The sequence below is a fragment of the Lycium ferocissimum genome, chromosome 1 (assembly GCF_029784015.1).
Source record: "Lycium ferocissimum isolate CSIRO_LF1 chromosome 1, AGI_CSIRO_Lferr_CH_V1, whole genome shotgun sequence".
NCBI classification, from domain to species: Eukaryota; Viridiplantae; Streptophyta; class Magnoliopsida; order Solanales; family Solanaceae; genus Lycium; species Lycium ferocissimum.
Genome location: NC_081342.1, coordinates 12,526,567 through 12,536,746, shown reverse-complemented (window position 1 = coordinate 12,536,746; position 10,180 = coordinate 12,526,567). Strand labels below are relative to the sequence as shown.

Genomic DNA, 10,180 nt, shown 5'->3' with positions numbered 1-10,180 from the left:
CTGAGTATTGCTTGTTTTGAGCTTAGCTTAGATGTGAGGATTTTAAATTTTAAATTTTCTTTTTAGTATAGTGAATGATTGTTTCCCCAGCTTCCATATCATAATTCCTACATACGCTGTTGATCCTCATCCCAAAAAAAAAAAAGAAAAAAAAAAGACCACTACTTCTGAGCGAAAAACTTACTAAAAGTAATAATGCTAACTTGCAAGAGATTACTGATCAAGATTGAATTAATAACATTACAACATATATAATCACAACCAACACATTATACATAGCACATTTTTAAACTACAACTTCTTCAACCCAACAATTTATTTCTTTGTTCCTAGTTACTAATCAACATTAATGGCAAAGTACTTTTCTTAATTTTCTTGAAATGGGGAATTACATTTTAACTTTTAAACAGCCATGTAAGGCTTAATGAGTTGAATGAGTGAGCCCTTAAGGTGAAGTGACATAACTTCATTAGTAGAACCAACCAATTGTCCCCCAATAAAAACTGCTGGCATCATAGCATTGCAACCCATCCTCATTAGAGCTTTTTCCATTTCTTTTCCTTCAGGATCATGATCAATTTCATGAACATATGGAATTACTCCAAGATCTTGAAATAATATACTCACTGCATAACACAAACAACATGTACTCTTGCTGAAGATGACCACTCCATGTTCCCTAGCCATTCTTTGTACCTTATCCATTTTTGTTGAAAACAATAAAACGAGGGAATTTCAAGGGAAAAAAAATATGGTTAATTAAGGAGGAGATGAAGCAACTAGCAAAAAAAAAAAAGAGCTGGAGAAATAAAAGGGTTTAATTTTTATTTTCCAAGCTCAGAGATAGCTAGGTTGCTTGAGAATGGAGGTGGTCAAGGTGAGTCTATTTATAGTATAAATAAAGAATAGAACATTTCAAAAGATTGTGAGCTTTTATTTAGATTCTTTGAAAATTAACTGGATCGCAACTCCACAAAAGTAACTTTTTTGAAAGGAAAAAAAAGATACTGCTACTATTTCGTTCCACAAATAAGGGGCAAGTTGGATGATACATACATTCATATTCTATATGGTCAGGCACTTTTTTGAATAGAATCTAAGTTGTATTTATATACGGTCGAATATTTATATCAAAATAAAAATGAAAAATAAATAAATAAAAAAGGTCACCTTGTAACAGGTGGTAATATGACTTATATATTCTTAAGATTACAAATTCACATGTTAAGGAGACTTGTAAATATTCTTAGAAGACCTGATGGTGTAAAATGATCATTCTATGAACAGTATATATGACTTAAAGTCGAATGAATATAATCTTTGGTGGTGGCACCGGCTATTGTTATTCGAAAAGAGAACTGATAGTACAATCCCATGAAGACTCCATTTATCAAACTCCAGGTCACCATCGACGTGTGACTAACATATTAGAATCTGCTCAAGTTTTTCTAATATATACTAGATGGCGTGGCGTATCTCTTAAGCATCTGGTCAACACTTTGGATTATAATGTATTTATGTGTATATAGTTGTGTTTGGATAGTGGTAATATATATATATATATATATATATATATATATATATATATATATATATATATATATATTTAATAAACAAACATAAGTTTCGTAATCGTTTTTATGCATATATATATTATGTTCAAAATACGATTAATATAACATCGTAATTTGTCTTTCCGTATCCAAAACTTTATTATATTAGTGTTTGCTACGAATACTAACTTTCCTGATTTGGTTATCCAATTGAAAGATTTGAAATACACTTTCTCTACCGAGTTTCATGCCATCATCTCTTTCAAATCAACAACACTGAAAAGTGCTTTCATGTGTCAGCAGTCTTAAATTTTTAAGTATAGACCAACTTCATTATTTTAAGAAAATATGTGTATACGTTTCTTGACCGTTTATATTTCGTCTTCTTGATGTTATTCCTCATTATTTGTGTGAGACGTATGTGTCTAAACTTATACATCTTTTGGTTTTATGATTTCTTTAGCGGTTTTTGTGTTCAATTTAAATCGTTATTTCTTTTTTCCTAAATTTCTCTTCTGTAAATTTTCTGTAAGTGTACCTTTACCATTTTCTGAACTTATTACCATTATTTAAATGTCCTATTTTTTTTTCTTCTTCACGTGGATCTCACCTTTTTTTTTTTTTTGCAATTATTTCCTAATTCTTCACGTGGATCGCACCTTAATTTTTTTTATCTCAACTATTATGGAAGAGTGGGCCCCACCTTAAATTTGTTTTTTTATTTATACTATTATAGAAAAGTGGGCCTCAACTTATTTTTTTTTTTAATTTACTATTATAGAAGACCGTTTATATTTCACCTTCTTGATGTTATTCCTCATTATTGGTGTTAGACATATGGTATAAGTTTTAAATCTTTTGATTTTATGACTTCTTTAGCAGTTTTTGTGTTCAATTTAAATCGTTATTTATTTTTTCCCGAACTACTCTTCTTTACATTTTCTCTAAGTGTACCTTTACCATTTTTTGAACTTATTATCATTATTTAAATATTCTATTTTTTTCTGTTGCAATTGTCTCTCTTCTTCACGTGACCTCCTTTTTTTTTTTTTTTTTTGCAATTGTCTACTAATTCTCCAAGCGGACCCCACCTTAATTTTTTAATCTCTACTATTATGTAAGAGTGGGCCCCACCTTAAATTTTTTTTTCTAAACAATTGTCTCCTACTTCTTCACGTGGATCCATCTTAATTTTTTTTTTTTTGCAATTGTCTCCTAATTCTCCACGCGGACCCCACCTTAATTTTTTTTAATCTCTACTATTATGGAAGAGTGAGCTCCACCTTAAATTTTTTTTTTTTCATTCCTACTATTATAGAAGATTTGGCCCCACCTTAATTTTTTTTTAACAATTTTTCTACCATTAGAGAAGATTGGGCCCCACCTTATTATTATTATTATTATTATTATTATTTTTTTACAATTTTTCTACCATTAAAGAAGATTGGGGCTCACCCTTATTTTTTTTAATTATTTTTTTTTAATAGAGACTGACGATGAAGAAACCCATGCTTCTATATAGTTATAATAATAAGTGGCTTGGGGGTACGAACACAGCTGCCAAAACTTGTACCAAAAGCTTAACAAATTGTACATGCAATGAATTTTTTAATACCACGTGAACATTTCTAATATGTCACAGTACTTAATATTTATTCCATAGACGTATACACTTCAATTTTAATTCTCTAATACATTTATTTCCTCCGTACACTTTATTTGTTCACTCTAGACTTTTCGCGTTCTGGAAAAATATAATATGTGTGTGTCCAAATTACTTGTTCATTTATAAAACCAAAATAAAATTAACCCTTTCTAATAAATATTCTTGAAAATAGTCTATTGGAGAGAAACTATGACAAATGTCTAAGCGGGATAAAAAAGTAGTTGGTTAAAATGTGCAATTTATATAACTTTTGGTACAAATTTGCATTGCTATTGTTCGCCCTCTTTTCACGTTTAAAGTATTAAGAAAGAAGGAAAACCCGTTTCCTTCTTTGTCAATACTTTACTTATTTTACTCTCCTTTGCATTCTCTGATTATTGTTTCTTTACATTCATAAAATGTATTACTTTATATTTTCATTTCGGAATTAAAATTTGGTGATTTACCATATAGCGTATCACATTTCTAATATGTCATAATACTTAATATTTATTCCATAGACGTATGCACTTCAATTTTAATTATCCGACACATTTATTTCCTCATATTTTTTAATTAATTTAATAAAAATATTTTATTGGTTTCGCTTTTAAAAAATTCAATATATACAACAATTGTTCTTATGTTTGGATTTGAACAGTTAATTGATTGAGATGGATAGAAAATCAAATTTATACATATAAGATATTAAACAATTTAAAAGAAAAAATCTAAAATCTAAAATCAAAATATTAATTTTCCCTCACCTTCTTACTAATTTTCTTTTTCACATTGATGAACAACTTTTATTGTCACGACTATGACAAATTTTTAAAAATTATTTTCAAAGTGAATAAACGTGTTCGGCCTGTGCGATATGGCTAGTAAATATATATATATGAACTCTGAAAGTTTATTTATTTAATTATTTTACGTCTGCAATTGAAAGTTTACGTGAGAGCGTGATTCTTTTATTTAGACAAAACACACGGAAATAGTTTCATAGATGAAATTCGAATTTGATTAGTACCTCTTAATCTAGTACTATACTATGTAAATTGTAAAACGCTTCATCTGAAAGTTTGAATAGAAAGTATAATACGAATTATTTACTTTATTTTGGATCACAACAAATATCATAAGAGGAATTGGTTGTGGTCTATGTTTTATATTAGCAATTTTTATACACTAATAATGTAAAAAATTCAGATTACTTATAGATTAATTACTGATAAGTTTCTACACCAAAAATGGGTTGGTGACAGAGAAAATTAAAGTATGGAATATAATTTACTGCAAGAATCTTTACATTATAAGGGAATAGTGCACATAAATTAAGCGTATATTTTATTAACACAACGTGGACGAACTATTGGCCGTGCAATATATTTAATGAAAATATAAAAGTGGTGGTCAGCCTAAAGCCCTAAAGATACCGCACAGACGGTCAAAATATATATCGTCTGGTGATTTTATTCTGTGTCAGCGATAGACGAAAGATCTGATTCTTCGTGTTGTGCCCACTCCAACTTGTACAAAAATTGTCTCCAACGTAAATGCTCAACATATATTAACGAAAAATAGTCAAAACTCTTAGGGCTCGTTTGGTTGGGGAACAAGTTATCCGGGGATAACTAATCTCCGGAATTGTTATTCCACCCTCTATGTGGGATAAAATAACACTCTAATACCGGGATAACTAATCCCGTGGTTTTATCCCAATCAAACGTGGGATAAGATGGTACTAAAATTTTATCTCAGGACTATTTTTGCTTATCCATCATACTAAACGACCCCTTGATTTTACATTTGCCCGGATCGTAATGGAGCTCCAATTTAAAATATAATGGAAGGTAATTTTAAACCATAGTAAAAAGCTAGAGGTAAAACAATCCCGACCCATTTGCACTGTTAATTTAGGCTGCTTTTACTACGGAAATCACTTTTGCTTTTTTTTTTTCTCTGACTATTAAGATGTTTCAATTCGTCGGGTGAATTCCTTGTCTGCCCATGAATTCAATAACAATTTGAAAGATTGCCCTATTCAAAATATCCGATTTTATATATACTTATTTTCAACTCCCTGAAGCATTTTGTCAGTAACCTTTTTCCTGGAGTATCCATTCAATCTAGGCTGAAATATGTTAAAAATCCAGGGCAAGTACATGACAACTCATTACTAAAAAATAACTATTTTCTCACTGAAATATGTTCAGTGGCTATTTTCCACTGACATTCAGTGGGAAAAATCTAAATAATATTATTTTTACATGGAAAAATTAGAAAATTCCCTAGCGTTTAAATGAGAACCTGTTTTTCACCATATGTTTTTTCAGTGAGATTGTTTGGTGGAAATGAGATGAAAAAATCATGTTTCATAGCATAAAATTCTCAGTGAATGATGATAGGAAAAACCTCCTTTACTAGTAGTGACTTGATAGTAGCAAAGATATGAACGGCCCAAAGTATAAGATTTCTCAATTTGAAGCTCAGATAATGTTTCTTTCGAGTTTAGGAAAGATTGTAAGAAGTAAAGATAGCACTGGTTTATGCATGTGACATTAGAATACATTCTTACAGCTAGCAAATAGTAGGAATTAATAAGAGCCACAAAACACCGAACCATTGACAGATGAAATCACAAACGTCTTTAATCTTTATCATCCATTTCGACAAAACATACGGCTCTTTATTACACTATGAATGAATTTTAACATGTGAATATTAAATTAGAGTGGCTATTTCTTGAGATAGGGTACTCTGTTAATACATTTGTATGCTATTACTAATTTTTTATATCACAATATTGTGTTTTGAGTCAGAACAATATGTGCTTGAGCAGTGAGCACCAGCATCCAGGGGTGGATGTAAGGTAGTAGGTGCGGGTTATTCCAACCCAATAACTTTAGTTCAGTTCCTGGTTTTTATTAAAAAAAAAAAAAATCAGTACACATGATATATTCTGAACCCAGTAATCAAACAAACTAGATTTTGAACTCAAACTCATGAAGTTCAAATTTGGGATTCGTTGTTGCCGATAGTATATCTTTCCTTGGTTTTAGTTCACATGAACTCGTTTCGATTGTGCAAAGTTTAAGAAAGAAGAGAAGACTTTTAAACTTGTGGTGTTAATTAAATGAGTCGCATTATATTTTATGTGGCTATAAATTATTGAATAAAGTTAGATTGTTTTCAAATATTAAAAGGTCATATTTTTTTAATTTAATAAGAAAATAGATTCACATAAATTGAAATATAGGGGATAATATGTAAGCATATTTTCCATAAAGTTCAAAGGAAACAATAGAAAGAAGAGAAGACTTTTAAACTTGTGGTGTTAAATGAGTCACATATATTTTATGTGGCTATAAATTATTGAATAAAGTTAGATTGTTTTCAAATATTAAAAGGGGTCATTTTTTTTACACGGACTAATAAGAAAATAGATTCACATAAATTGAAATATAGGGGATAATATGTAAGCATATTTTCCATAAAGTTCAAAGGAAACAATAGAAAGAAGAACAGAAAAGGAAAAACCCGGTTAGTAAAAGTTGACACTCGACAGAAGAAGGTTGGTATATAACTTGACAGCCCAAAGCTGCTTTGACAACAGATGATTTCGGGCCGCGAGCCAAACTTGAACCATATAGAGTTTAACAATGTGTGTCACCAAGACATGAAAGTAAGTTCTATATAGTGGTTGTTAGACCGACTATGTTGTATGGGGGTGGAGTATTGGCCAATCAAGAACTCACACGTTCAAAAGATGAAGATAACAGAAAGAAGTTGACAATCCAAAGTTGGTATACATTGATTATAGATCGATATGCATAGTTATAAACTGATTCTATATAGTTATATACATATTATACATGTATCACGTATATATTATACATTCCTCCGATTATTTTTAGTTTAAGCGATTGGTGATGAATTATTTAGGTTAATGCTTGTAAAATAAAATAATTAACATAATCCTAATTCTGGACACGCTAGTGTCCTTTGGAACACAAAGATTGCAGCTAGGCTTCTCAAGGCCCAGTCCATTTCATTTCCTCTTGTATCTTGGTCCAGTTATGAACTGCTGGGCTTGATTAGAAATTTGGATCGTTTCCACTTCGGTCCCTATTTTGAGTTGGGCTTTAATTTTTATCCCTTAAGACAAACAACTTTTTCGCGAGACATAAGTTTATATTGTTGCATCACAATATCCCAAAAGTTATATATATATCTCCCTTAAAGAACTTATGCCCCGCTAGACATAAGTTCTTATTTGAAGGACAAAATTTTTATGACCGGCACACTTGAAGGACAAAAGTTAAAGACCAGCCCATTAGAAGGACAAACCGTGCAATTTCTTCTAGAAATTTTCACTGATTTTTCCTTTACGGGGAAATAGTTTAGTAAATAATCCTCTTTTATCTTTCTTGCAATTTATGGATATTGTAGACCACGGTTTAAAGATTTTTTTTTAGCAAACTGAAAATCTTATGAGGAAGGTTAGACAACAGTACATTAACATTTTGTTTTTAAGGTTGAGCGATGTACAAGAGACCCAAGTCTAACGTTGGCCAGAAGGCTAATTTCCCAAGGCAATATTTGCACAACCTTTGGAAATAGATAAAATTTAAATAATAGCCTTAAAAGAACATCTGCTTAAATCAGCCGATTTTGACCACTTATGTTACGTATTGACGAAAATGAGCCACCCATGCAAAACGATAGCACCTGATTCTTGCAGTGCAAATAACTATATAAACTTTTTTGCAACTGTAATGAGGAGTCTGAAAGGAAATGATATTATTCCTTGATTCTGCTGGAAAAAATTCTTAGTTTAGTGGGAATCTTTTAGTAGAGACAAGCTAGTATAATAGACTACTAAATTATTTCAAGAATAATTGATGTGTAAAGACATGCAACTAATTTAATAGCTGTGGACTGTGGGTACGTAGTAGAATGTCGAGTAGAGAAAATTAGCACCTAATTAGTTAATTTAAAGGAGTATATGATCATTAGAACGTAATTCTGGAAAACTTTTTATTCTGATCGAGTACATGCTCAACGTAAAACAATTAATGTAACATCCTAGACTCAAGATGAAAATAATTCTAATCTTCTTCATTCACTTAATTCAGAAAACAACTGATCACCAATATATTACTACTGTGAAAATCACGATTGCTTCTGATAGAAGAAGTTTGCACGTGTTGTTGACATATTTATAAAGGAGACATGAAACAGTGGACATAATATTATTAGTTACTTTGTGCTAAATAGTTAGGGAAAATTGAATGCCATGTTTATTTCAAAAATAGCGCCTGAGTAGTGTAATAAAATGAAATTGAGAGACCATTATTAGTGAAATAGTCAAATAACTCATAGATATTGGCAGGCATTACTAATTAGTTTGTCTATTTCAAAGTGTTGAACACAATCTAATTAATTAAGTTTACAATTCTCATCTGAAGTTAATTATATAACTTACACGGTAAAGTGGTTTGTAAAATTATAATGTTGCCCGAATGAAACCACTACTACAGCTAGACAGAAAATGATAAACTTCCAGAAAGGTTTCTATTATCAGCCATTTTCATAAAAATATGGCTTTTTTTACAACCCCCAGTACTCCTTTAGAGGAAACAAGACAGGAAAGAAAAAGAAAAAAAAGACCCCAGTTGGTAGGGTAATAGCTTAGAGCTAGACTAATTTTAGGAGTCCGGCACCTTTGTAACCCAAAAAAAAATAATTTTTGGAACCAAACTAACTCATTAAAAAAAAAAAAAAAGAATCAAAGTAGGCTTCACGCACAGAATCTGTGCGTGAAACCCCTAACAAAAACCCCTCCCATTTCCAGCATACTCTTCTCTTTCATTTCCTCCATTTTCACCCTTTCAACACACTTTTGCACTCCCAAAAACATGTCTCAAAGTTTTGAAACTTCAAAGTTTGCTATACAACCCCATATTTGTGAATGCAATTATTACTGTAAACTAAAAACGTCAAAGACCCAAGATAATCTGGGTTTCTGTTTTTGGCGTTGTAAAGTGCTGGAAGTAAGTGTTTTTACATTTTTTAGTGTTTTTTTTTTCACGTTATCCATATATTTTACTTTAAAAAACTGATTTTCTTGTAATGTTTATAGGATATGGGCGGTTGCAAACACTTTCGGTGGGAAGATAGCATTCACGTGGATAAAACGGTGGCGATGAAGTTTCAAAATTCACTTTTTGATAGAGATACCGCGACTTCATGTATCTCTAGAGATACCGCGACTTCACGTATCTCTAGAGATACCGCTAAGTTGGACTCGCAATTTAAGCTGGTGGAAGCTGAAGAAAAAATTGAACTTTTGGAGGTCTTGCTCACCGGTTCCCAAAAAAAACGAATTTCTTTGAAGGCTAAACTTAGAGACACTCAACACGAGAAAATAGCTTTGAAAGAAAAACTTAAATTGTGGAAGATTATTTGTGCTATCTTGTTGTTGTTCATTATATATATGTATTTTGTTTATTAAGTTTAATATTTTTATGGATTATGTTTTTTACTAGTTGTATATTTTCCCCTATAATGTAATCCGCACCCTTTATGTACTAATTTATTTGTGTTTCTTTGTTAAATTGTCAATTAATAATAGACTTTAACAATAAACTTTGAAGAATTAAAAACATGCCAAACTAATTCAAATTTATGACTTCATCATAAAATAAAAATACAAATTAACTTTTAGTCCGAAACTTAAATACCCATAATCTAAGATAGTGAGCCTAAATAGACCCTAATCGTCATCAGAATAGAAGTCCTCAATATCGTCCTCAGAACCATATTGACGGTCTCTTAACACACATCTTTTTTCAGGAGATGTTAGTTCTCTACCAGTTGATGATGCTTGTTCTTCGGCCAACTTTAGCATGTAAAATCTACAACGTCTTGCCAGCATTCTGTTGTTTTCTTTTCTAATCCTTTGTACGGCAATCTCGCA

General features: G+C 31.0%; 2 protein-coding genes across 2 annotated transcripts; one reads left to right on the top strand and one right to left on the bottom strand.

The window, feature by feature from the left end:
• Positions 1-213: 213 nt before the first annotated feature.
• LOC132068759 (monothiol glutaredoxin-S11-like) lies at positions 214-866 on the bottom strand. Its single transcript, XM_059462456.1, has one exon. It carries the CDS (start codon positions 703-705, stop codon positions 403-405), a length of 303 nt encoding a protein of 100 aa, XP_059318439.1. The 5' UTR covers positions 706-866; the 3' UTR covers positions 214-402.
• An 8,069-nt stretch (positions 867-8,935) lies between these two features.
• Positions 8,936-9,754, top strand: LOC132068750 (uncharacterized). The gene is made up of 2 exons (XM_059462446.1): positions 8,936-9,254; positions 9,344-9,754. Exons 1-2 carry the CDS (start codon positions 9,120-9,122, stop codon positions 9,713-9,715), a joined length of 507 nt encoding a protein of 168 aa, XP_059318429.1. The 5' UTR covers positions 8,936-9,119; the 3' UTR covers positions 9,716-9,754.
• The last annotated feature ends 426 nt before the right edge of the window (positions 9,755-10,180 follow it).

Coding starts and splice junctions, on each gene's coding strand:
- LOC132068759 (XM_059462456.1), bottom strand. CDS start 705: ATGGATAAGGTACAAAGAATGGCTAGGGAACATGGAGTGGTCATCTTC.
- LOC132068750 (XM_059462446.1), top strand. CDS start 9,120: ATGTCTCAAAGTTTTGAAACTTCAAAGTTTGCTATACAACCCCATATT. Junction 9,255..9,343: donor GGCGTTGTAAAGTGCTGGAA/GTAAGTGTTTTT, acceptor TAATGTTTATAG/GATATGGGCGGTTGCAAACA.